Raw genomic sequence first — 26370 nt, forward strand, 5'->3', positions numbered from 1 at the left:
AGGTTGAGTTCAAGACCAGCCTGGCCAACATGGTGAAACCCCGTCTCTACTAAAAACACAAAAATTAGCCGGGCCTGGTGGCGGCCGCCTGTAATCCCAGCTACTCGGGAGGCTGAGGCAGGAGAATCGCTTGAATCTAGGTGGCGGAGGTTGCAGTGAGCCGAGATGGCGCCATTGAACTCCAGCCTGGGTGACAAAAGCGAAACTCCGTTTCAAAAAAGAAAAAAAGAAAAAAATAAGGTCTCGATCTGTCACACAGACTGGAGTGCAGTGACACGAACACCGCTCACTGCAGCCTCGACTTCCCAGGCCCAAGCGACTGTCCCACGTCAGCCTCCCGAGTAGCAAGGACTACAGGCACAAAAAAACTTTTTAAATTTTTTGTACAGAAGGGGTTTCCCTATGATCCTCAGGCTGGTCTTCAACTTCTGGCCTCACGCGATCCTCCCGCCTCGGCCTCCCAAAGAGCTCGGATCACAGAGGTAAGCCACGCGCCCGGCCACATTTCCCAATTAATGGTTTTTGAAGAGTGGCCGGCTTGGAACGGGTTGGCGGAGTCGTTGGTTAGTTAGGCCCCTGCAGTGTCGATGGAGGACGAAAACGGCGCTGTGACATAAGGCGGAGGAGGCGGGCTGGCGCAGCGCTGTGACGTAGCAGATGAAAGCCCGGCCTGCGCTGCACTGAGGTACTTCTCCGAAGGACAGGGAGGGACAAGTACACCGTGGGCGGGGCCGGCGGGTCGTGGCGTTAATTCGCGCTGTGAGGAGGCGGGCCGGCGCCGCGCTGTGACGTAAGCGGGAGGAGGCTGGCTGGGAGGGCGGTGTGGTGAACGCCCCTGCGGTGGCGACAGGCCGGCGCAAGTGGAGGCGGGGCCAGCGCGGCACTGAGGTAAGTACTTCCCTAAGAGGCGGGGAGGAACGAGTCAGACATGGGCGGGGCAGGCGCCTCATGACGTCAGTCTCTCGCGCGTGCAGAGGTGGGCCGGTGCGTGGCTGTGACGTAGGTTCAGTGGGCGGAGGAGGTGGGCCCAGATGCTGCGGCGCCCGCTGGTCGGGCTGGCTGCGGCCGCCCTGGGCCGGGCCCCACCGGACGGTGAGTACGACGAGCACAGTCGCGAGGGTGACTCGCGGCCGAGGCGGCAGCGGCCCCTGCGCTTTGCGGTCGCCCAGTCCACGCCGCCTCCGGATCTGCTTCTAGCCGGACACCCTGTGACACGTTCAACTGTGGACCCTGAGAACTGGGGAGCTCTGGAGGGCGGACGGGCGGGCAACGTGGGGGAGCCCCTGTCCCGGAGGGCGGGGCGCTCCTCAGGAGCTGAGCGGACCGGCAGTTCTCGCAGCGTCGAGCTGCTCCTCTGGCGCGTAGGAGCGCTCGGTGTCTTCCCGACAGCTGGGCACGCCGCCAAAGACAGCAGCCGGGAGTCCCTATCGCTGGCCCGGCGCGGTGTGCGCTCTGGTTCCCACCTTACTCTGCAAACCCGGGGGTCCTGGGCGGATGGAGCTGGCTATTCCGGGGCTCCCAGGATTCTGCCTGCCCCGCGGCACGGCGCAGAGATAGGGACTTGGGGAAACTGCAGACCTTTCTCCCGACGCATGAGTGTGGCATTTGGGGTTTGGATTCTCCCAAGGCCAGAGTCTGGGTTGAGGTTCTTGAAGCTGCCCAGCTGCCATTATTGAGCGTCGCCTTAGAAGTATGCCCCAGTAAGGACTGGTGTGGGAAGCAGGTGCCTTAAAGTTGATTTTCATCCTGCATGTTGTGGGCCTCGGTTTCGCCTCTGCTTGAAAGAGGCCAGTCCTGGTACCCCGGGCTGGGTCCTGCTCTGCTTCCCTGAGCTCATGGCCCCTTCCTGTCTCAGGTTTGCTCTGCCCTTTGCCCGGGGTTGCTGTCGAGGACCCTGTGCAAGACTCGGCCTGTTTTTCTTTCTCTCTGATGGACAGACCCAAACACAGCCGCGCAGCATCGTGAAGGGCTGGGGTTTTCACGCGTCTGTGGCTCTGGAAGGGCCCGGTTTCCCCAGGAGGTAAAGGAATGTTCCTGTCCCCCTGGGGGAAAGAAAGTGAAAACGAAAGCGCCCTGGCTGCTCCTGGTGTGGTCCCATTTAAAACGAGGTTGCTGAAAGCTAGGACGCGTGCTACCCGGATGTGTGCCCAGAGACCCTGCATCCAAGAGCAGCCGCCTGGACCACCAACCTCCCCTTCATCCAGCCGACCCAGCCCAGAGCCCAGGCCCACGTCTAGTGGATTGTGTCTTACGAGAGGCCAGGCAGGGGCTGACTTCTCTCGGTTCTCAGAAGGTCGAGCCCTCTATTAACATCTCCTGGAACAGTGGGCAGAGGGCAAGGTGGTGACTCTGTTCAGTCCTTAGGATGGTTGGAAGCCGGAAGGAGGAGATTCTGCCGCCAGAGCAGTTAGTGCCTTTCCAGGAAAGCGGCTGCTGGGGCAGCATGGGAGCCCAGTCCAGGGAGCGTTCTGGCAGAGATCATTCCGGAACGTGGATCTGCGCTGGCGGCTCCCAGGAGACCTTCCATCTCGGAGCTCCTGTGGAGACCACGTGCCTGGCAGGTCCTTACAGTTGTGGGTTGTGTGGCTTCTTGCCAGGCAGCTGACTGGGGTTTGCGACTGTGGGTTGGTGAGAGTGGAGAACACAGAATGTTGTTTGCTGGAATGCTTCTCTCTGCCCACAGGAAGACACCTTTGGCATGTGTATTCTGGTCAGGGCAAAGTCAGGTTCTGTGATTTCCACCCCAAGATTGTAGGAGCCATGAGGCCTGGGCCACAATTTTCTCCCTTGGTTGTGCTCCGTGAAAGGTGGCTTTGGTGTCCGCTCTGCCACTGGTCTCTCCCCAGGCAGGCAGGCAGGCATCCTGTGCCCCCACCTTGTCTCCAGTGGTGGTGTGGCTGTGCTTCTGCAAGGCCCGCATCCACTCACTGTCTGCCCTCTGCACTCTCTGGCTGGCCAGGGCCCCCAATAGTCTGCTCATTGTGCCCTCACGCTTGGGCAGAGCCAAACTCGGGACCCAGGAAGAGCAGAGTGTTGGCCCGCCCAGAGTTCTTGGCAATTGGTGTATCGTGTGTGCCTCGTGCCCTGTGCTGGGTGAGAGTGGGCACAGCTGCGCAGACAACGCCCTTGGCGAGGCTGGAGCCTGGACCCCTGCCTGGCAGCAGCTGGGCGAACTGGTATCTTCTGCCTGTGGGTCCAGCCTCACCTTGGTAGCTTAGTGCTCCCTCAGGAGGAAAGAGGGGAGGCCTGGTCAGTGGAGGTCACCGCTGTGTTTCCTTCCGTGTGAATTTGTAGTACCATCTAGGTTCAGACCCGAAAAGCTTGGAGCCAGGGGCTGGGGGAAACAGGGCAGGACCAGCCTCGGGGTAGCCCTGTTGGGCCCACCAGTGCCATGCTGGCTGTGGGTTGGCAGGGTGGAGTGACCTTAAGAAGGGCCAGCTCTGGAGCAACAGGGCAGAAGCTCACATGGGGTCCAGCCCACAGGACCGTCTGAGTAGTGCTCCCATATTGGGTTCTTTGAAGCGCGTGATCTAGCCTAACTTTTTCTCCTTCATATTGGAAAAGTCACCATAAGATCATCAAGTCTTAATTTCTGTGATCGTGATGCTTCAAGTAGGTGTGTAGCTATTGCTGGATGTGTCCTGAGAACTGCACCCCTTCTACCCTGGCGAGAAGCAGGGGCTCCAGAAATTTATGCAAGTGGCATGGCTCATTGATTGTGGGAGACTCTGGGGGGCTCCTAGCTAGTGTATTATGGGAACCAGGCTGTGGGGGTTGCAGGGCTCACTGACTGGGAGAAGCTGAATGGATGAAGAACCCTGGCCACTATGGTGCGTGCTGATGGTTGGCTGGCACATAGAGGAGGTGTGCTAAGCGCAGGAGCAAGTTCTGTGGGTGGGAGAGCCAGGAGGGCATGGAGGGCATGCTGAGATGAAAACGACATGTGCTTGTGACAAAAAGCCCAGAAGAGGCAGTAAGGAGGGAGGAGTCTATTCCTTACGGAGAGCACATGGACTTCTGGGTGGGTGCCCTGCAGTTCCCTTCCTCCTGAGTCTTTTTAACTGGGGGTCTGGGGTCAATCAATGACATGTATGCGTGTGCATGTGTGCCTGTGTGGGTACATATGTGTAGTGTGTATGCATTTGTGTGCATGTGTGTGCTGTGTGTGCATGCATGTGTGTGTGTTTGTGGTAGGTTTGTGCACACATCCTGCATACCTTTGTGCTTGGGAGTGGCATGTGTGTGGTGGGTGTCCCTGTGCATGATGGAGTTGCAGCCGTGGTGCATTTGTGAGATTACCTCGGTGGCCTAAATTGGGGATTAGGAGGGCATCCTCAGGTCCTTCCCGCTGTCTGCTCGTCTGCCCACAGGCGGCTGTGCCCCAAACAGGAGGAGGCCATCCACACCTTGCCTGAGTTGTGTCCAAGGTTTGCGCGTCGCCAGGGGTCTGTCCACTTCCCTCTGCCCCGGTCCCTGAACACAGCTGCAGTGCATGGCACCACTCCTTAGCTCTGCTCTCCACCCCAACTCGAAGACGCTGCCCTGGCCCTGTGTGCAGCTCACGTGGGCTGGGAGGTCAGGGCAGGTGCAGGTCTTGGGACAGGAGCTGGAGCCGTCTTTTCCTTCCTGCACAGCCGCAGAGCAGGTGGACAGGGCTGCTTCCCTGCAAGGGCCGAAGGCCAGGCCCCCTGGGGATTTATTTCTGGCTTAGAAGGGCGGGGCCAGAAGCAGGCGTGGTGGGGATTAGGGACTCAGCACCCTCAGCTCTCAGTCCAGCAGACAGACCCGCCCCAGGCTGGCCACAGAGGCTGCACCCCAGCAAACAGGTAGGCGCTGTTCCTGGGGAGGATTCCCACCAAGCAAAGGCCAGCTCCCGGGCCCTCACCTGCCACAAGTGTCCAAGCTAGGATCCTGTTTGCCGTCCCCTTGGAGGCTGGGAGGGAGACCTCCAACCCCCTCTTGGCATTACCAGCATCACAGATAGGAGTCCCAAGTCCGATGAGAAGTTCCTGGAATGGGCATAGATTCAGCAGATCTTGACAAGGCCATATCTGCAGGGTATGGTGCCAGAGGACAGAGGCGGGACAGGGACATTTCCATTCCAGACCTAGCAGCCCAGCACTCAGCATCATGCATGGGAGCAAATGGCTGGGCTCCTGGGTGGGGTGGGGGTCTCAGGGCAGGCTCCCAGAGGGCTTGGAGGTGACTCCACCAGGTGGGGACGGTAGCTCCCGGGTAGGGTGTGATCAGAGTAGACAGCATCGCTTACCAGGGACCCCTGGGGAGGCTGACAGGGTCAGTGGGTTCAGTGGTGGTGGATTTCAGTGGGGGGCTCCCCTGCCGAGAACCCAGCTGGCTTTCCATTCGTCTCCCGTGTGCCCAGATCCTGGTCTGAGGGCCACTCTGTGCATGCCGGGCCTTCCAATGTGACAGAGCTCAGGGGGAAGAATACCCAGGCTCTCAGGAGACTCTCAGGCCAATGTCTCCATCCCTGGGTCAGCCCTTTCCTGCCATGAAGGCAGAGGCAGCTCAGCAGGTGGGGGCCAGAGGCCACACTGCTATCCACAGCCTCTTCTCTCACCCCTAGGCATGTCAGGCCCCAGGCCTGTGGTGCTGAGTGGGCCTTCGGGAGCTGGGAAGAGCACCCTGCTGAAGAGGCTGCTCCAGGAGCACAGCGGCATCTTTGGCTTCAGTGTGTCCCGTGAGTCCAGGGCTCTTGCGGGGGGATGCGTAGACCTCAAGGCTGCTGAGTAGTCCCAGCAGCCTGTGAGCAGGCCAGGAGCCTGAACCCAACAGGCACACTCACCCTGCAGACTGTCCGCACTCTTGCCCACGTCCTACCACACAGAACCTGAGGTTATTGCACTCCTGCTGTCCCGCGTGCCTGTGTCTCCCTTCCCTGGGTCTGTTGAGTGCTGATAACTGGGCTGCAGTGTCTCTTTCTGGGAGAACCCTCGCCTTGTAGACTCCTGCGCCTTCCCAGCTGTGTGCTCCACTGGCTGCCTGCATCCTGGGGCTCAAGTGTTGTCGGGACTGCAAGGGGAACGCTGGGTGGGGCAGTGCGCTCTGAGCAGTCCCTGATGGGTGACAGGTCTCTCTGCTAGATACCACAAGGAACCCGAGGCCTGGCGAGGAGAATGGCAAAGGTGAGTGGGGTGGGGCCCTGTGGCTGGAGCACCCCCAGTGTGAGCAGGGCTACTGGGCCCTACAGCTGTGTTCGCTGTGCTGCCCATCTCCTGCCCCCATTGATCCCTCATCTGTGAGCTGGGTCCTTGCCTCCAAGAGCCAGTGAGCTAAATCAGGGTGTCAGTGTCACAGTGCGGTGTCGCCTTCCTTGGGTACAGTGTGAGAGGCCGGCCAAGGCCTGGGGCTGTCTTCCTCCCACCCTGGAGGCGGCCACAGTGCTGCTGTCCCCAGCCCTGTCCTGGGCTTATCAGCACTTTTGAGCTGTCTTCTGGGGTCCTGGTAAAAAGGGCTACTCTGCCTGCCTGATTCAAGACAAGGGACCCCCTTCCCAACAGCACCCCTGCCCCGTAATGTGCAACCCAGTGGTCTCCAGTCACCCCACCACATCATCCCCTCTGTAACCTGATGGTCACCAGTTCCCCCACCACCTTCCCCCAGCACCTGTTGATCTCCAGTCCCCACTCCCCCCACCACCAACTCCCAACTCCCCCGCTGGAACCCAGTCTCGTATCTCCATCAGTGAGGACAGTGTGAGAAATGGTGTCTGGCTCAAGCACTTGGCAGCACTTGAGGGGTCCTCAGACGTCTCCTGCCTGGCAAGGATCTGACCGAAGCAGTCGTGGGCGTAGGAGGGGCCTGCAAGCATGCCTGGGTTGGGGGCGGCTGGCCCTGGAAGCCCTGGTGCAGGTCCAGTCTGCCCTCTGGACTGCCTCTCCTCTTCCCCAGATTACTACTTTGTAACCAGGGAGGTGATGCAGCGTGACATAGCAGCCGGTGACTTCATTGAGCATGCCGAGTTCTCAGGGAACCTGTATGGCACGAGGTGGGCCACGCGTGGGTGCGGGTGGGCTCCCGGGATTGCTGTGGGCGGCAGGGGTTCAGGTAGTACCTGCTGCCTGCCCGCCATCCACACCACCCGCCCCATGGTTATGAATGTGGCCAGGTTGTGGCCCAGGGCCAGGCTCCCAGGTCTGTGGCCCTGTGGTGGCTCTTTCACGAGACTACTGGGCCCGGTCCTGCCACCATGCGTTGTCCTGGCAGGGTGAAGGGTACACAGGACACCTCGTGCTTACTACAGGCACCTTGGAGAGTGGGTGGTCTGTGTTCCCTGTAGGTGGGGCAGGGTGTGGGGGTAGCAGGTTTGAGGTGCTGTGGGGTGCTGGGTTCACGCCAGGCCTAGGCTTAGCTGTGGGAGGAGAATGCTGGGCCTGGGAGGACCTGGGTGTCCCTGAAGCTCCTGTAGGCCTCGGAGAGCCCTGGCACCCCTGCTGACCTGGCACCTGCCTCCAGCAAGGCGGCGGTGCAGGCCGTGCAGGCCATGAACCGCATCTGCGTGCTGGACGTGGACCTGCAGGGTGTGCGGAACATCAAGGCCACCGATCTGCGGCCCATCTACATCTCTGTGCAGCCGCCCTCACTGCATGTGCTGGTGTGTGCTGGGCAGGGTTGGGGGCTGGGGGTCAGGGCATGCCAGGCTCTGACTGCCACCCCCTTTTTAGGAGCAGCGGCTGCGGCAGCGCAACACTGAAACGGAGGAGAGCCTGGCGAAGCGGCTGGCTGCTGCCCGGGCCGACATGGAGAGCAGTGAGTGTGCCGTGGGACTACCAGGGCATGCCAGGAGGGGAGTCCGGGTTCTGAGACCTTTGGCACCAGGGACCCTGTGGGTCCCCAGACCTTCTGACATCCGGAGTCCCTGTGAGGGTCCTCAGACCTCCCAACTACCTCCCAACACCTAGAGTCCCTGTGAGTGTCCCCAGAACTCACCCCAGTCACCAAGGGTCTCATTGAGGGTTCTCAGATTTCCTTCTGTTACCTAGAGTCTCCGTGAGGGCCCCCAGACCCCCCATCACCCAGGGTCCCATGAGATGTCCCCTACCTTCTAGCCCCGGGGGTGTCATGTACATCCTCTTACAGCTGTCACTTCCCCTCTGGGTCTGACTGCAGCCCACAGGAAGAGGGCATTTAATGTTCTGCTGTGTGTATAGAGGACACTGCAACCCCTAACCAGAGTCCTGATGGGTGCTGGTGTCCAGACCTAAGGTTTGGGGCTCCAGAGAGAGCAGGAGGGGTACCTGAGGACTGAATCCCAGGGGGCGGCCCTTCCCTACCCTGCACAGGCCCAGCTGGGCTGGAAAGCTGTCACACAGCCACAGCGAGGACAGCCGCAAGCCAGTGGGCTGTTCTGGGGGTCGTGTGGGACTTGGGGTGGGGCTGCATGGGCTCACTGTGCCCTGACCCCAGGCCCCACCCACAGGCAAGGAGCCCGGCCTTTTTGATGTGGTCATCATCAACGACAGTCTGGACCAGGCCTACGCGGAGCTGAAGGAGGCGCTCTCTGAGGTGGGCCCATTCTTGTGCCTACCTGGGCAAGGCCCAAGGGGAGGCCTTGGGGCCAGGCCTTTGTTGTCCAGGAAGCCACTGAGGTCAGATGGGACAGTCTTACCCAAGCACTGGCATGAGACACCAAGGTCCACTGTGGAGGGAGAGCAGGAAGCCCAGCCCTTCCTGGATACCAGCCCTCCCAACTCTCTTTCTTCCTCACTGGCAGGAAATCAAGAAAGCTCAAAGGACCGGCGCCTGAGGCTTGCTCTCTGTTCTCGGCACCCCAGGCCCATACAGGACCAGGGCAGCAGCACTGAGCCACCCCCTTGGCAGGTGATAACGGCAGCTCTGTGCCCTTGGCCAGCACATGGAGTGGAGGGGATGCTGCCCCTGTGGTTGGAACATCCTGGGGTGACCCCCAACCCAGCCCCACTGGGCTGTCCCCTGTCCCTATCTCTCATGCTGGACCCGGGGCTGATATCCTAATAAAATAACTGTTGGATTAGAAAGTCCATAAATGAGTGGAACGTGGCCCCGAGGTTGGTGGAGCCCCATCCTGATCGGGCCCCATCCTGATCAGGCCCCGAGCTCCAGCAGCCCACCCTAACCACCAGCCCCAAGGAGGACCACCAGGTGGCCTTTGCCTAGGCATCTGCTGCCTGTCGGCTCCTGGCTGCCACCCCAAGGCAGCATCATGCTTGACTGGCAGCCAGGGAAGGTGGCAAGGCTGGTCTCAACCCGCCTGGTGGGCCAGCAAGTGGAGAGCAGGCAGCGGCTGCACCGGGCAGCCTGAGGCTGCAGGGGTGGGCCCTGAGGGCTGCCTCTTGGTGCCCAAGCTCCTATGGATCTGGCATGGGCCAGAGCTTCCAGGAGAGGCCCCTGAGCTCTGACAGCTGGAGGTTCTAGACCTCAAGGCATGGGGGATTCCTTGAGGGAGATGCCCCTCCCCTCGCGGCCCTAGGGGCTGTGTGTTGTGTGTGGGGAGCCTGTGGTCAGGCCACCTCCCTCCTTCCCCTGTGCTCCCCCAGCCTGCCTGTCTAAGGCGGCACAGGGTGGTGCTGCCGGCCACCCCTAGGGTCAGCCCCAGCCCTGTTCTGATCCTAGGTGAGGTGCTTCTGGGGTGGGGTGCAGACAGATGGGTGGGAGAGAGGGAGGCAGGCAGGGCGCCCGGCCGGAAATGGGGGCGGGGAGCAGAGTCCCCGCCCAGAGCCCAGACTGGGGCCTCCGGAGGATACAGTCCAGAGCCGCCCAGGCGGCTGGGCAGGGCAGGGGAGGGGAGGGGAGGGGAGAGGAGGGCAGGGGAGGGCCTGGGCAGCCCCCAGAGGCTTGCTCCAGGACAGGTGGACTGAGCTTCGGAGGCTGGGGCTGGCCTCTGACCTGCTTGGGCCTGGAAAGCCCTGCCCGCTGCCCTGCCCCCCAGGACAATCAGGGATTCAGACCCTGAGGCTGAGGGGGGAACAATGGGGCCCTTGAGGGCCCCTCCTCCAGCCCCCATTGTGCTTGGTGGCGAGAGGTGGCCCTGGCTCGGCCACACACCCTCGGGGAGGACCAGCATCCAAGCAGGTGGAAGGGGTCTGAGGGAGACTGGAATTTTCTGGCCTGGAAAAGGTAGGGTGCTGGGGTCCATGTATGTACCTCATGGGGCTGGAGGCTGTTGCCCCAGGAGACAGCCTCATCCTGTGCTCCTGTCCTTGAGTCCCTGAAGGAGGGAGGGCTTCCTAAGGACCAGCCCCAGGAGGGTGCACTCCTTGCGCCTGCCACCCTCTCTTGGGCTCCGCTGCTCCACGCAGATGGTGGGGTGGCCCCCGGCTCCGTGTCTGTGTCCTTCAGGCCCAGCTGCCTTCACCGCAGGATGGGCACCAACTTGCGGGGTCTGCTCTGGGACAGCTGGCAAGTGGGAGGGGGCTGCCTTCAGTACCTCCCCCAGCAGCTGGGGCCCCTCAGGCAGCGGTAGGGCTGGCCTCTGAAACACCAGCCAGCTGCATTGTGTCCAGGCCCACTCTCCTACCCTCAGCGGCCACCTGGACATGAGGGGGCTGGCCTGCCCCTTGCACAGACAGACCTGGGGCCCTGCTCAGTCTCCTTCATAGAAGACCACAAGCCAATAAGCTTGCACTGGGGCCCAGCCTAGGCCTGAAGCGCAGCAGACCCTGTGGTCAAGGAGCCATCCCCAGTGCTCGTCAGTGCTGTGATTAACTGGGTGGAGGCCCCCCCTGGGGTGCTGGAGCAGGCCCTCAGTGCAAGGAAGGGGCAGCATGGCTGAGGAGTGGGAGGCCCGCATCCCGCGGGGAGGGTGGAGCACCCCAGGGCTGATGCACAGGGAGGCCACAGCCCAGGCATGGGGGCCCCCATCCCAGAGCTGGATGGCAGTGAGCCCAGGATTCCTGGCTGCTGGGCATTCAGGAGGGAAGAGACGGGTTCGTGGACCCTGAGGGGAGCAGGTGGAGAGCAGGGACAGGCTTAGGAGGCTGGGGTAAGCATCACCCCCTCACTCCCACCATGCATACCCCCCAGGGCTCCATTTCTGGAGGATGTGTGGTCAGCTCCAGGCCTGCAACAGCCCAGGAGGCTGGCCGGGGGGAGCTGTCCAAACTGCAGTGATGACACACTCCCAGCCTGACCCAGGCCTAACTTGACCCCTTGGTCCACCTCCAGGGGAGGAACAGCCCCTCACTTCTGGGCCTGACAGCTCTGTACCTGCTTGGGACCCCGAGGGAGGGGACTTGAGAACGGGCTGCAGGAGGGCCCACACATTGACAGTGTCAATTGCCAACAACCCGAGGGGGAAGAGGGCTCCATGGGGGAGGAGGCACCAGCCTGGATGTTGCCTCACCAGCTGCACCTGTGCACGGCCCTGGCAGGGGCTGGGGACCCCACAGACTCATACCCCCACACCATGTTCCTCAGTGTTCCCTCACTCCCCTGGCATTCCTGAGCACCATACCCGTGCTCTTGGGCTCCTGGGGATCTGGTCAGTTTAGGAGCTGTGGCAGGCCATGTGAGGGGAGCCATGATGTGGGCAGGCACTTGGGGTCTTGGTGGGGGCACCTTGCGTTCCTGGGCCTGGGGGGAACTCCCTGAAGGAGGCGTGTGGTGAGGCTGAGTCTGAATAGGGAGGGTTCATGGCTATGTGTGAGAGTGAGTGTGTGAGCCCAGCTCTATGTTGAGCTCGGGCAGCAGTGTACATGTGGGAGTGTGCACTGCTTATGTGTGGAGGGTTGGAGGGAGGAGCGTGCACTGTGTGTACATGTGAAGAATGCATGAGGATGGCTGGTGCCCACAGCCAGTGGGCCTACAAGCTGCACAGGCAGGACAGTGAGGCTGGCCACGGAGCTGCTGGGGCAGAGTGGGTGTGGAGGGAGGGTTCCAGGCCTGGGGCTTGGGTCCTGGGGGGCCGAGCTCTGCACCTCCCTCTGGACCAGGGCATCCAGAGGAGCATGACTGAGGGTGCACTTGGGGCTGACCATCCCAGGGCCTGGGCTGTCCAGGACAGGCAGCTGGGGGCTCAGGCAGGGACATGGAGGACAGGTACGGGAGCTGCCACCACAGAGCTGAGCTCTGGGCATCAGGGTAGGGGGCTACGGCCTGTTGGGGGTGAGGAGAAATTGAGGTCTGAGGGTGGGTGAGCGCTGTACCCCCCCTGAGTGAGGACCGTCCCCACACAGGGCCCCGCAGTGGAGTGCAGGGGTAGGAGGGGACTGTGCCTGCAGGAGCCCCAGGGAAGTGGGACTGGGAATCTGCTTTGGACTGAGTGGACAATCGACAGCACAGTGCCTGCCATGCGCTGGGGTCCCATCATTTTCAGGGAGGGGAGGAGCCTGCCCCAGGGTCCCACCTGGTGAACTGTGTGCGTGGGTACCTGTCTGGTGGCTGCCCTAAACTGCAGAAAACACCCGTGCTTCGTGGCCTGCCCTGGGAGGGTCTGCAGATGGAATGAAATACCTGGGCCCCTGACCCTGTGCTACAGACCTGGCAGGGCGGGGCTTGTTCCTCTGTGTCCCAGGACCCTCATTCAGACCCAGGATGAGCAGGAGGTTGATGGGGGAGGAGGTCCGGCTCTGACTGGTGTCCTGAGGTGCCAGGACACCAGGACACTGGTCAGAGCTGGCCCAGCCAGGTTTGCAGACAGGTGGCCTCGACTTGGGCCTGCTTGCCCTGAAACCCTTCCCAGAGGTGGCCCCCACTGTGAGCCCCCATGGTGAGCCCCTTGGCTCTTGCCGCACACCCTTTGAAGCCCTTCCTGTGAGTCCCTGATGGCACCAGGGTGAGACCGTCCCCACTGTGAGGCCCCCTTTTACACCCTGGCCTAGTAGCGAGCCCCCATGAGACCCTGGTCCCCAGTATGAGAACCCTGTGAGCCCCCGGCCCTCCACCAATGCCCACATCCTCCTCTACTTCCCACAGCCTTCCCTGGGGCTGACCCTGCCTTACTACTCCGAGACCTGGGCCAGGCAGCGTCCTGGCTCCTGGCCTCCTGTGGCCACCCCCCTACCTCTCCCTGACATACATTACTAACCCCAGCAGCTCCCTCCTCCCAGACTTTGAAGCCCAAGGGTGCTTCCAGCTCTTTGACCAAGCTGAAGCCCCTCCCCACCAATCCTCATTCTGGGCACCCTGGAGGTGTAGCTTTGGGGTAAGATCTCTTGGATTTGTGTGCACATAGTCTACAAATCCCGGGCCTGGCTCCCTGGAGGCCAGCACCCCTCCCCTCTCCTCCTGAGGGCCTCCACCAAACCCCTGCTGACAACCTCATTCTGCAGCACTATCCCAGGGCCTGGGCTGTCCAGGACAGGCAGCTGGGGGCTCAGGCAGGGACATGGAGGACAGGTACGGGAGCTGCCACCACAGAGCTGAGCTCTGGGCATCAGGGTAGGGGGCTACCATCAAAAAAAAAAAAGGAGATAGGGTCTCGCTCTGTCACCCAGGCTTGAGTGCAGTGGTGTGATCTCGGGTCACTGCTATCTTCCCTTCCTGGGTTCAAGCGATTCTCCCACCTAAGCTTCCCGAGTAGCTGGAACTACAAGTGCACCACCATGCCTGGCTAATTTTTGTATTAAGAGCACATTTCTTAAAATAAATAAATAAAAATTGCCAGCATGGTGGCATGTGCCTGTAGTCCCAGCTACTCAGGAGGCCAAGGTGGGAGAATTGCTTGAGCTCAGTAAGATTTACAGAAATGGCCGGGCGTGGTGGCTCACGCCTGTAATCCCAGAGCTTTGGAAGGCCGAGGCGGGCGGATCACGAGGTCAGGAGATGGAGACCATCCTGGCTAACACGGTGAAACCCTGTCTTTACTAAAAAACTTCAAAAAATTAGCTGGGCGTGGTGGTGGGCGCCTGTAGTCCCAGCTACTCGGGAGGCTGAGGCAGGAGAATGGCGTGAACCTGGGAGGCGGAGCTTGCAGTGAGCTGAGATCATGCCACTGCACTCCAGCCTGGGAGACAGAGTGAGACTCCGTCTCAAAAAAAAAAAAAAAAAAAAAGATTTGCAGAAATGTTGTGAGGATAGTGCAGACTTCTTATAGACTCCACACCCAGTTTCCCCGTTGCTGACGTCTTGCATTAGCGTGACATGCTCCTCATAATGAATGGACCAGTATTGATGAGCTGGGGTTAACTGAGGTCCTTGCTGTATGCAGATGTCCTTGCCTCTCCCCTCAGGCTCCTTTTCTGCCCCACCGTGGATCCTACATGGCATCAGTCACCGTGTCTTCCTGGGCTCCTCTTGGTTGCAGCAGCCTCCTGGGTCTCCTTGTATGGGATGTCCTCACTGTCTGGATGAACACTGGCCAGATGTTCTGTAGGATGCCCCTTGGGTGGGATCCCTTTCAGCCTCATGTTTCCTTATGAGTCCTCAGGGGGATGGATTTTGAGAGGAAGACCATGGAGTTGATGTAACCTTCCCACGAGATGCTGTGAAGCATCCACACCATCCACGATGCTTGTGATGGCACCTTGGCTGCCTGGCCAGGGTTGGTGTAGGATGCGTGCTGCAGAGGCGTTCTCCCCCTTTCCCTCCCACACCCTCTGAAGCCAGGTTACCAGGTGCAGCCCACAGGTAGGGCTGGGGGTCACGCTCCCCTCCAGTACAGGGTGTCCACATGGCTGCTTTGGATTGATTGTGCACAGGGGAGCTGTCTCCTGTCCCCCATTTGGTTATACATTCAGTCAGGTACCTTGGCTTCTAATCTATGTCAGTCTGTAATCTGTAACACAAGACTACTTGATTTCTTTCACTGCTTAGAGGGATCCAGTCTCAGGCACTGGGCGCTGTACATGCAGGTGCTGCTTGCACTGACTTCCTCTCTTGACACTACAGTTTACTCCAGGCTTCCCTGTACTTTCGCAGCCCCAGCCCTAGGGTCTGCCAGTCCCCCACTAGGGGTTCCTGATTCCCGTGATTGGGAGTGGAGGTAGGAACCAAGGCCTGGGCCCCAGGTAGGTTCTTGCTCCTAGGGTGTTTTTGCATTGAGGCCTTTGCAGGCGCCAGAGCAAAGGTGTGTGTCTGAACCCAGGTGCATTCACACATCTATATTTTCTATAAAACTGCCCACATCTCTGTGAGACACCTTGCGGTCTCCAGCTGTGATCACATGGAATAGTCACCAGCAGTGTGGAAGGCCGTGACACAGCGACAGCCTCAGGGAAGGGCTGAACCTGTGTGTGTGCGCCTGTGCATGTGTGTGTGGCGGGGCCAGGCAGCAAAGGCTCCTGGTGGGAGTGGGCTCCAGCCAGTGTGGGAGCCGTGGGCAGAGCACACGAGGGGATATCTGGAGCCAGGTGTGGAGTGGGGGCAGGGGACCTGGCACTGGGGCAGGCAAGGCCGCGGCATTTGCTCTGGTTAGGAGTCAGGGGCGGGGCAGGAGGCCTGCTGGGTGGGTGTCCTAATGCTCCCCAGGCTTGCAGGCAAGGAGTGAAGTGCCTGAGGCCCTGCAGGCGGGGCCGGGGGAGCCAGTCTCAGGATTGGCTGGGGTGGAGAAGCTGTTCTGCAGGGCAGAGTGGCATTTGGGTGTGGCCCTCTGGCACTGGCTGTGCCTGCTGGGCATCTGAGTGCTCATGTTGGGGGTAGAAGGAGGCCCCGGAGAGAATTGCAGGCTGGAGGTGTGGATCTGGGAGTCCCCATAGGTGTGGCCCTCAGACCAGGACCTGGGTTCTTCCAGGCTATTCCCAGGACCACTATGTGGGTGCAAGTGACACAGCACCCCAGAGCGAAGCGCCAGCTCTCAGACACCAGGGCACATCAGCCCAGGGCCGAGCCACGGTGGTCACCAGAGCTAGCCGATGGCTCCATTTCCTCAGCTGAATCAAGGAAGCCGCTCGGCAGTCAGCCACAATGAGAGTGCTCACACCATGGGCAATGGCAGGCACCATCACTGCAGGCTGCCCCCAGAGAGCTATTTGTTCAATATTGCCCCCACACAGCTGGGCAGGCCGGCCCTGGCACCGAAGGCCTCCTGCCCCATCTCTCCTTTGAGCCTGCTCTGTCTCAGGTTCCTGTCGGGCTGGAATCAGTGGGCCTCAGCCTGCTGTGATGGGTCAGGCGGGGAGGGAGGGGGGCCCTGCCTACCAGAGCCAGGGGGATAGGGGAGGTGGCCCCAGGGCTGGAGTGTGCCAGCCTGTGCATATGCGTGTGCCTGATCACATGTGTGTGTGAGTGCACGGGTCTGTTTGCATGTGTGTGCATATATGTGTATGTGGTTGTGCATACATATGTCTGCATGTGTGTGCATATGCACAAGTGTGTATGTGGCACTGTTTTTTCATGCATGTGTGTCTGCATGTGAGTGCAAACAGGCATGTCTGTGGATGTACACTGGTGATAGTTTGCACATACACATCTGTATTTGCATTGACCCTGTTTGCATGTGTATCTGTGCATGTGTACGTGTATGCATGTGTGTGTGCATGTGTATCTGCATATGCATTGTGCATGTTCATGCATATGCACGTGTGTGCATGTGTACATGTGTCTGTGGATATGTATCTGAGTGTGTGTGCACATGTGAATGTGTGTGGCTCTGAGGGGTACTGCACAGATGTGAGGAAGCAGGGCCACTTCCCCAGGAACCCTGACTGCCCCCTCTTCCTGCCCCGGGTGGGGAGGCCTCAGCTGCATAAAGAGGCTGGGAGCCTCACCAGCGACTGCTGCTGGTCCCACACCTGCCACCGCTGCCTCCCAGTCCAGGTACAGGGAGAGGGCCAGAGGCAGAGGGAGCTAAGGGGTCTCCTGCCCCAGCGACCCAGGAGCAGGTACTGGCCCCAGGGAAACCGCCAGGAGAGGGTGGGCAGGGGAGCTGTAGGAGCTCTCCCTCCTTGGAGCACAGTCCCTGCTGCACAGCCCTCTCCTGGGGGCACTTGCCCACCTTGGGCTTGGCTGGCCTGTGGCATAGCTGTCTCTGAGGGTCGCAGGTGCTGAGTGTGGCCTTGCATTACTGGGTCTATAACCTCGCTGGACACCGTCCCTCCTGGACGGACGCCTGGCTTCATCTTGACCCCAGCTGGGGACGGTCTGGGTTGAGATCATGGAGGACCAGGAACCTAGATTGGGCGGGCGGAGCCCTGGAACCCTGGGCACCTGAAAAGGGCAGTGGGACCAGCCGGGGGCTGGAGGGAGGATGGAGGATTTTGCGGAGGCGGAGGGACCCTGATGACCCCTGTCCTGGGTGTGGAGGGAGGCTGAGCAGGGCCTCTGGCGGCCGAGGGGCTATGGGGATTGTGGACTGGTGGCACTTTGGGGTCTGGGATCTGATGGTGGGGCAGGCACGGGGGGCTGTGAAGGACTGAAGGCTGATGGGGCTGCAGGGTCTTGGGGTCTAGGGAGCTGGAGGGGCCAGGAGGGATTGAGTAGCTAGGCAGGCTGGGGAGACCCTTCGGATGCTGAAACTGTGGGACCCTCTCCAACAACCTGGATGCGGCTGGGGCTGGGCTGGTGGTCATGGGTGCAGCAGACACTGAGACCACCAGTCCCCACATTTGAGTAGTGCTTGCCTCAGTGTCCCCATCTGCCTCCTGAAGGCAGCTCACCCAGCTGGGGCCCTGCATCTGCACAAGCAGGGGCGGATCAGGTGGGGGCTTCCACTTCCGTTTAAGGTGGCAAGCTCTACGTCATCGGCTGTGTAAGCAGAGGGGCCAGCCGCAAGGCAAGCCTGGAGCCCCAGCTCTGAGCTCTGAGCGCCGCGGGCTCCTAAGTGCGGGCCCCTGGCTGACCCCCACTCCGCCCCACAGGACCCGCCCGCCCGCCCCTATGACCAACATGAGCTGGAGCTTCTTGACGCGGCTGCTGGAGGAGATCCACAACCACTCCACCTTCGTGGGTAAGGTGTGGCTCACGGTGCTGGTGGTCTTCCGCATAGTGCTGACGGCTGTGGGCGGCGAGGCCATCTACTCGGACGAGCAGGCCAAGTTCACCTGCAACACGCGGCAGCCAGGCTGCGACAATGTCTGCTACGACGCCTTCGCGCCCCTGTCGCACGTGCGCTTCTGGGTCTTCCAGATCGTGGTCATCTCCACGCCCTCGGTCATGTACCTGGGCTACGCCGTGCACCGCCTGGCCCGTGCGTCTGAGCAGGAGCGGCGCCGCGCCCTCCGCCGCCGCCCGGGGCCCCGCCGCGCGCCCCGAGCCCACCTGCCGCCCCCGCACGCGGGCTGGCCTGAGCCCGCCGACCTGGGCGAGGAGGAGCCCATGCTGGGCCTGGGAGAGGAGGAGGAGGAGGAGGAGACTGGAGCAGCCGAAGGCGCCGGCGAGGAAGCGGAGGAAGCCGGTGCGGAGGAGGCGTGCACTAAGGGGGCCGGCGCTGACAGCAAGGCGACGGGGACCCCGGGCACGGCCGGGCAACACGATGGGCGGAGGCGCATCCAGCGGGAGGGCCTGATGCGCGTGTACGTGGCCCAGCTGGTGGCCAGGGCAGCTTTCGAGGTGGCCTTCCTGGTGGGCCAGTACCTGCTGTACGGCTTTGAGGTGCGGCCGTTCTTTCCCTGCAGCCGCCAGCCCTGCCCGCATGTGGTGGACTGCTTCGTGTCGCGCCCTACTGAGAAGACGGTCTTCCTCCTGGTTATGTACGTGGTCAGCTGCCTGTGCCTACTCCTCAACCTCTGCGAGATGGCCCACCTGGGCTTGGGCAGCGCGCAGGACGCTGTGCGCGGCCGTCGCGGCCCCCCGGCCTCAGCCCCCGCCCCCGCCCCCGCGCCGCGGCCCCCGCCCTGCGCCTTCCCTGCCGCTGCCGCTGGCTTGGCCTGCCCGCCCGACTACAGCCTGGTAGTGCGGGCGACCGAGCGCGCTCGGGCGCACGACCAGAACCTGGCAAACCTGGCCCTGCAGGCGCTGCGCGACGGGGCAGCAGCTGGGGACCGCGACCGGGACAGTTCGCCGTGTGTCGGCCTCCCTGCGGCCTCCCGGGGGCCCCTCAGGGCAGGCGCCCCCACGTCCGGGACGGGCAGTGCTACCTCTGCGGGCACCGTCGGGGAGCAGGGCCGGCCTGGCACCCACGAGCGGCCAGGAGCCAAGCCCAGGGCTGGCTCCGAGAAGGGCAGTGCCAGCAGCAGGGACGGGAAGACCACCGTGTGGATCTGAGGGCGCTGGCTTGCGAGCTGGGCCAGGGAGTAGGAGGGTTGGGGGGCTCCGGTGGAAATCCGCGACCCCTTCTCCTCAGCCTTCTCCTTAGCAGGAGGTCTCAGGCAGACTCTGCCCAGAGGGGCAGCCAGGCTGCTCAGGGAAGGGGCTGAAAGCGGCAGAGGAGTGCTCTGGCTTGCTCACTACTGGGGCCAAGGTGGGTTGGAGAGAGGGTCTAGGAGCCAGGAAGGGCCCTCTGCTGTGGTCTGAACCCCAGGGGGGGCTGGGGCATTGATTCCACCCCTGTCCTGAGCTGGAATACATCCTCTGGGATGCCAGCTCTTCCCTTTGAGCTTCCCTGCAGCAAGCCATGGAGGCCCTAGGGTGCCTGGTATGGGCATCAGTTGGTGGGAGTGCGGGGGTGTGTATCCCCATTCCCTGCAAGAGGGAGGGCTCTGTTGAACAAGGAACGGGGCTCCTTCAGCCCTCCCCTCCCAGCCCCAAATTGAGACAGACTGGGAGCTGGGAGCCAGGGGTGGACAGGACCACACCCTCTTTGAGCTTCTGCGATGCCAGCCTTCCCTTCCTCTGGGAGACTTGAAGTTCTGCAAAGATGTTGACCATGCCCTGCATCTTGGACCCAACGGGTGGTGGTCAGGGCCTGGGGGCTCCATGCTGCGGGAATGGGGCTCTGGGGTTCCTGTCTGTGGCTGTCTGCCCTCCTCCCTAATTCAGACCCAGCCTCAAGAAGAAAGGGAGTAAAATAAAACTAACTTGTTTATAACCTTGTGTGTGCATGTGTATGCATGTGCATGTGTATGCATGTGTACATGTGGCTATGTGTGTGACCGCATGCACACGTATGTGCATTGTGTGCATGTCTGGGTGTATGCTTATGTGTGTATGCATGGGTGTGTATGCATGGCTACCACATGGGGAGACATGGCTTAGCTCCAGGCTGGCTGGGAGAAGAGACCCCTCCCCAGGGACAGGCAGGGGAGTATGGTCACAGGCGAGCCCCTGTAGCTTGTCAGACAACACTCGGGGCCTGCTCAGTGCCAGGCAGCGTGCCGGGGGCAGGGGTGGGTGGGACTGGGTGGAGTGCACTGATGGTGAGAAAGAAAGAACACACTCAGAGCCTCAGGTTGGGCCGCAGCTCAGTGGATGGAGGGTGGCCGTCTCAGGCCCGGTCATGACCAGGACATCGGCCAGAGCCTGCAGGGGTGGCTTTGGCGAGGGGCCAGGGGGCTCATTAGCCCCTGGAGCACACTCCAGGTGACTGGCTATCCCCCAGCCTCCCTTAGGCCTGGTGCAGCCTGGCTGGCTGCGCCTCCTGGGCTGCATACCCCTCTCTCCGTGTTGTCCCCCAGCCAAGACTCAAGCCCGGGCTGAGCCCTGAGTCTCACCTAAGCCCGACTCCAGGCAGATGCCAACTGCAAACTGCGTCCCTCTCCTTTCTGGGGCTTGCCTGGCGGACCTCTGGCCCCAGGTGAGCCCCGACTCATGGAGCCACGGGCAGCAATGCTGAAAGTGCAGCCTCAGGGAAGAAAAGCAAACACCATCCCCAACAGGTGTCCACTCCAGTGGGGACACACCAGGAGCCTCTCCAAGACAGGAAGGGTTTGGGGCTGTGCTGCTGGTGGTGCCGTCACGGGGGAGGCCAGGTCCCTGTGGTGGGGGGCCATGGTGTCCAGCCATGCTGGGCAACTGTGCATGGCTCACCCTTCCTCCACCTTTTGTTCTGTTCAGGCCTTTGCCTGATCAGATGAGGCCACCCACATTGGGAGGCCAATCTGCTTTCCTCAGCCCATCTATTCAAATCTTAGTGTCATCTGGAAATGCCCAGACATACCTAGAATAATGTGTGACCCCATATCTGGGAACCCTGTGGCCCAGTCAAATAGACACATAAAATGAACCATCACAGGCCAGGAACTGTCTCACATCTGTAATCCCGGCACCTTGGGAGGCTGAGGTGGGAGCATCACTTGAGCCCAGGAGTTCAAAACCAGCCTGAGCAACACAGTCCCCATGTCTACAAAAAATTAAAAAGCAGCTGGGCGTGGTGGTGTGCACCTGTGATCCCAGCTACTCAGGAGGCTGGGGTGGGAGGATCACTTGAGCTAGGGAGGTAGAGGTTGCAGTGAGCTGTGATTGCACCACTGCACTCCAGCCTGGGCAACACAGCAAGACCCTGTCTCAAAGTAAATAAAATTAGCCATCACAGGTGGACTGGAGGCAGAACTGCTTCTTCTTTGGGAAACTTTAGTCTTTGGCTATATATCTAAATATAGATATAAAAATAGTATATAGTATCTATGTCTATATTTCCTGTGGTTTTGTTTCTTTGGAGAACCCTGGCTAGTACACATCCCTCAGCCAGAGCTGTTCAAAGGGCACCCCAGCTTTGAGGGAAACTGGAAATGATCTCTAACCTGGAGAGTGTGCCTGTTGGGACTGCCATAACACCACACCATGCACTGGGTGCCTTAAACAACAGACACTGATTATCTCACAGTCCTAGAAGGGAAGGCCAAGATTAAGGTGTGGGCAAGCCTGGTTCCTCCTGCAGCCTTCCTCCTTGGCCCATGGATGCCATCTCCCCGCTGTGTTCTCACACGGCTGTCCCTCTGTGTGCATCTGTGTCCTAATCTTCTCTTCTTTTAAGGACACCAGCCACCGTGGATTAGGACCCACCCCAATGAACTCATTTTAACTTAATCATCTCTTTAAAGGCTTTGTCTCCAATTATAGCCACATTCTAAAGTTCTTGGAGGTTAGGAGTTCAACACAGGAGTTTTGAGGGGACAATTCTGCTGGTATTAGAGGGTATATGCCCCCTGGGAAGCTGGATTGTCACAAGAGAAGGGGAGACGGGACCCTGGGGACAGACCTCCCTTCTTGGAGACTTGGGGGTAGGTGGGCCATGTCAGGTTTGTGAGCATCTGCTGGTGGGCTTAGGCTCTGTTACTACACTCTCCCAGCAGCATGGCCTTAGCCAGGAAAGGCTGTGCAAGCCCCAGCCTCCACGCCATCTGCTAGTCCTCCCTCTAAGACCAAGTCCTTGATAATCTGGACATTCCCACAATGTCATGCCTGAGCCCCACACCACCAAGCAGGGCTGGCGTCTCCCACTACAGCGGGACGTGGTATCTAAGTTGCTCCAGTCTGCAGACCCCCAAAGGCTAAACCCATCCCACACTCCTGGCGCTTATCAGTCACTTTTAGAAAACCCATGCCTTGGTTTCCCCAGCCACCTGGGGTGGCCACGATGGTGATGAGCTGAGCCTGGCACTGCTGATACCACAGTCCCCCTCCCTCCTCTGTCCTTCATCTTCTGAGCTCTAGGGCAGGTTGGCAGGGGGGCCAGTCACTGGTGGGCCCAGCCATATACACAGCAGGACAGAGCCAGAGCAGGCGGTGCTGGAGCAGGCTGGCGGGATGGGACTCCACGTCTCACCTCCATCCGTTTCCACAACCTCAGCCAAAACTCTCGGCTGCTCATGGGTGTGCATAGTGGGGTGAGGGGCCAGCTGCTCAGAGACTCCCCCAGAATAGGGCAGTGGCGCTCTCCTTCCTCTAGGAAGGGAGGAAGCCCTGAGGCGAGAATAACAGGAAACCACCTTCCCCCGACCCCCACAGTACCTGGGAAGCAAGGGCTGCCACCCCTATGCCCAGACATTTTCCAGTTCTCACTCCCCTGGCCCCAGCTGCAGCCTGGTCCCTGAAGCCAGGACAGGGGTGGGGTTTCCTCCCCCTGGTGCCAGGCCCCAGTCCCCTGCCTGCTGATAAGGGGAACAGCAGCCCCGGTGGCTGGCCAGGCTGGCGTAGAGGGTCCAGGAAGGCTTCTTGGAGGTGGCCTGGAGCTATGGCCTCACATGGCTCTGGCACTGGAAAGTGGCCCCTGGGATTCTGGAGCTGAAAGCTCTCTTTTGTTTCCTTTGAGTCCATTTGAACTGAAGGAGCCCCTGATGGTGGTGGCGGCTTCTTTGTGGTGAGGGGCCTAGGCAGGACGGATTGGAAGCCACTGGGCCTGGCCTGGGGCACCAGGTTGCCACACACCTTTCCTGCTGCCTGTGCAGGGGTGGAAGCAAATTCCTCCTCTGGCTGAGGACCAGGCTGACGTGAGGCTAGAGGAATTCGACCCCCGCCTGTGAGTGTTGTCCGCGCCACCCCCTGCTCCAGGTTTCATCCTGCCTGCCTTCCGCTCTGTCCATATGGGGCTGCCCGGGGCGGGGGGCGGGGGGATACCGGGTCACCCTCAGGAACGCCAGGCTCCGACAGAGGAAGGGGTGGTGGCTACAGCCAGTGGCTAGGGAGCACATTCTAGGCCTGGCCTATCTCAGTCAGGAAGCTGGCGGCTGGCGGGGGACTGAGGCCCAGGGACCTTGGGGGACCCGGCTGATTCTCTCCAGGCCCCTCACCATGCCCTGACCCTCGCCTGGTTGGGCAGGCAGGGATCCAGGGCCTCACAGGGCTTGGGGCAGGTGGGGATGCTGTGAGGAGGGTTCAGAAGGGCAAGTAGGAGCTCCAGGGACGAGGAGGCTGCAGTGAAGGGAGTGGACTAACGGCAGGGCCTCCGTGGCCATGACCAGGGCCTGCGGGAATTCGCTGACTGCTCAATGTCACCTGAGCCCCTAAGGCATGCTGGGTGCTGGCCAGGCCCTCGGGACACGGCAGGGAGCTATGGCAGGGATTCTCTGCTTGGCCAAACTCCGGCCAGGATCCGGAACCTTCTCCTAGGCCCATGTGTGGGCACTTGCTTGGAAAATCCAGTTTTAGTAAGAGCCCTACTGAATCAGTTTAGCCAGAACACCACACCCTGGATATCTCACCCTCCATGACATCTGATTGGGTCCCTCATCCTCCACCATCCCCTGGTGACGTCTGATCACCCTGCCTGCCTAGAGCAAGGACCCTGTGAGGTGGGTTTAGCCAGACCCCTCAGCCCTGATGTCTCCTTAGTCATTCCCACCCACTGACCCCACGCTGCTCCTCGGCTTCTCCACCCCCTTCCCTGCTGTATTGGGGTTGAGCTCCATCTCCACCAAGGCTGCCAGGCAGGGCCCCACACCACATGATGCGCCTTGGTGCAGTCTTCCTCACTGATGTTACTATGCATCACGAGGACTTTTTTTTATTCAACAGCTACACAAAGACCTCTGCTTGCCGGGACTCTGCACCATAAAGACACATTGAGTAAGGTTTCTTTGGTGCTTTGAGTTGAGGACTATGGAGAGAGGAATGCAACATGGTGCACAGGCCCATGGAGGCCAGAAAGACGGGGATGGCTTGGACTAGGGCAGACTCTAGGGCTGAAGGCTGCTGGGGCCACCTTGTAGATGCATCACTTACTACCAGGGAAAGTGGCCACTGTACAGGGCTGCTCAGCGGGGGCATGGGACATCACTCCTCAAGAAAGCACAGTGGGGTGGATATGTCATAGCAGTGTGCGGTTCCTGCCTAAATTGTCCTCTGTGAGTTCAGCTGTGAAGAGAAGACAAGAATCATCGGAAGGACGTCCTGCAGGACAGGTTGGGCTCCGTGGGAGCTTGGAGTCCTGCACTAAAGAGGACTATAGACACATGACGGGGGTGACCCTGGCCTGAAAAAAGCAGAAGTTACCAAGGATGTGATTGGAAGCTGTGATTGTGTCTCGTCATGTCGCATTGATTAGGGGTGTGGAGGGGTTGTGGGCTGGATGGTGCCTGTCCTTATCCGTGGAGTCACTTGGGGATGGAGCCTCCTGCCACCTGCAGCTGATGCCCCAATTGTCCAGCAAATAAAGAAGAAAAAATGACACAACAATCACACGTGGACAGCTGGCAAACTAGTAGGTACCCTTATAAAAAGAGAAAGTGGCCAAGCACAGTAGCTCACGCCTGTAATCCCAGCATTTTGGGAGGCCGAAGCCAGTGAATCACTTGAGCCCAGGAGTTCAAGACCAGCCTGGACAACATGGGGAGACCATTTCTACAAAAAAATACAAAAATTAGCTGGCCTGGTGGCTCGCGCCTGTAGTTCCAGTTACTCAAGAAGCTGAGGCGGGAGGATTGCTTGAGTTCCGGAGCTTGAGACCAGCCTGGGCAACGTAACCAAGACCCTGTCTTCACAAAAAAAAAAAAAAAAAAAAAAAAAAGCTGACACATGCTAGACCGTGGATGGACTTTGAGAATACTATGCTGAGTTAAATAAGCCGTCGCAAAGGACAAATCCCGTAGGATTCTACTCCTGTAAAGTCCCTAGAGGAGGCATGCTCATGGAACCAGAGGGTACAATGGGGCTGGGAAGTGGGTGTTTAACAGGGAGTTTCAGGTTGGGAGGATGAAGAGGTTCTCGAGATGGGTGGCGGTGCCCGACACGGGTGGGTGAAAGCGAGGCATGCCCCGAATAGGACACAAGAAGGCGCTTAAGAGGTGGGCAGAAATCTCGTTACCTGCCGAGGGTGGAGCCTACGTGCTGACGGATAGGTCGAGCCCCCGCCCCGAAACACACCCCGCGCACGGTGCTCCGCCCCCCACGCATGCCCCACCCACCCAGCATGCACGCTCGTCCCGCCCGCCCCTTCCAGCCCGGGCGGACCTGCTCCTCACGCACGCACGCTCTGTTGGCCCCGACTCGCACTGCTCCTCCCCTCAAGCACGCACGTTTCGTTCACCCCTCACGCACGCACTCTGCGCCCGCCCCTTCCCGCCTCCCTCCGGCGGCCACCGCCAGGGGCCGCTGTGGCACCCGCCCCTCCTGCTTCCGTGGGCCCTTCCCGCTGCCGCACTCTTGTCCAAGATGGCTGCCGCGGCGCTGCTTCGAGGCGCGGCTCCGGGGCGCGGCGGCCCGGCCTGGCGCCGGTGGCTGCGCGCGGCCCCAAGGTGCCGCCTGGCCCACAGCTTCCGCAGTCCTGGTGGCGACCCAACGGCCGCAGCGACCTGGGCCTGCTTCCGGCTGGATGGGCGCACCCTGCTGCGCGTGCGCGGCCCCGACGCGGCGCCCTTCCTGCTAGGGCTGCTGACCAATGAACTGCCGCTTCCGGGTCCCGCGGCCGGGGGGGCCCCGCCTCTTGCGCGCGCGGGCTACGCCCACTTCCTGAACGTGCAGGGCCGGACGCTCTATGACGTTATCTTGTACGGGTGAGCGCGTGTTAGGAGGGCGCTAGGGGGCGGGCACCCAGGGGAGTGGCCAGGGACCGGCACCCAGGGGAAAGGCGGGCGCCCGGGGCCTGCAGAAGGCGTGGGAGGTGGGCACCTGGGGAGGGCCGGGATGGGGTGGAAGTTCAAGGGCGGGTGGGCCAGCGACTGGCACTCAGGGTCGGGCACCCAA

General features: G+C 60.8%; 3 protein-coding genes across 7 annotated transcripts in view; all 3 read left to right on the forward strand.

Moving 5' to 3' along the window:
* The first annotated feature begins 970 nt into the window (after window positions 1–970).
* On the forward strand, window positions 971–9017 carry GUK1 (guanylate kinase 1). 4 transcript variants are annotated; one of them, XM_078004749.1, is made up of 9 exons: window positions 1030–1092; window positions 1856–4826; window positions 5588–5701; window positions 6105–6146; window positions 6913–7009; window positions 7477–7615; window positions 7686–7770; window positions 8441–8526; window positions 8735–9017. In XM_078004749.1, the coding sequence occupies exons 3-9, from the start codon at window positions 5590–5592 to the stop codon at window positions 8765–8767; spliced, it is 594 nt and encodes a 197-aa protein (XP_077860875.1). In that variant the 5' UTR covers window positions 1030–1092; window positions 1856–4826; window positions 5588–5589; the 3' UTR covers window positions 8768–9017.
* Window positions 9018–10037: 1020 nt separating this feature from the next.
* GJC2 (gap junction protein gamma 2) lies at window positions 10038–19840 on the forward strand. Its single transcript, XM_001083576.5, has 2 exons — window positions 10038–10116; window positions 17733–19840. The coding sequence occupies exon 2, from the start codon at window positions 17752–17754 to the stop codon at window positions 19075–19077; it is 1326 nt and encodes a 441-aa protein (XP_001083576.3). The 5' UTR covers window positions 10038–10116; window positions 17733–17751; the 3' UTR covers window positions 19078–19840.
* Window positions 19841–25824: 5984 nt separating this feature from the next.
* Window positions 25825–26370, forward strand: part of IBA57 (iron-sulfur cluster assembly factor IBA57) — a 10013-nt gene continuing 9467 nt past the window's right edge. Inside the window, exon 1 of one of the 2 annotated variants that reach the window (XM_001083460.5) lies at window positions 25825–26180. In XM_001083460.5, coding sequence (XP_001083460.1) covers window positions 25840–26180 — 341 coding nt within the window. In that variant the 5' untranslated portion in view covers window positions 25825–25839. The other variant, XM_015114634.3, reaches the window with a different exon arrangement.

The sequence above is a fragment of the Macaca mulatta genome, chromosome 1, assembly GCF_049350105.2.
Source record: "Macaca mulatta isolate MMU2019108-1 chromosome 1, T2T-MMU8v2.0, whole genome shotgun sequence".
Classification (NCBI taxonomy): domain Eukaryota; kingdom Metazoa; phylum Chordata; class Mammalia; order Primates; family Cercopithecidae; genus Macaca; species Macaca mulatta.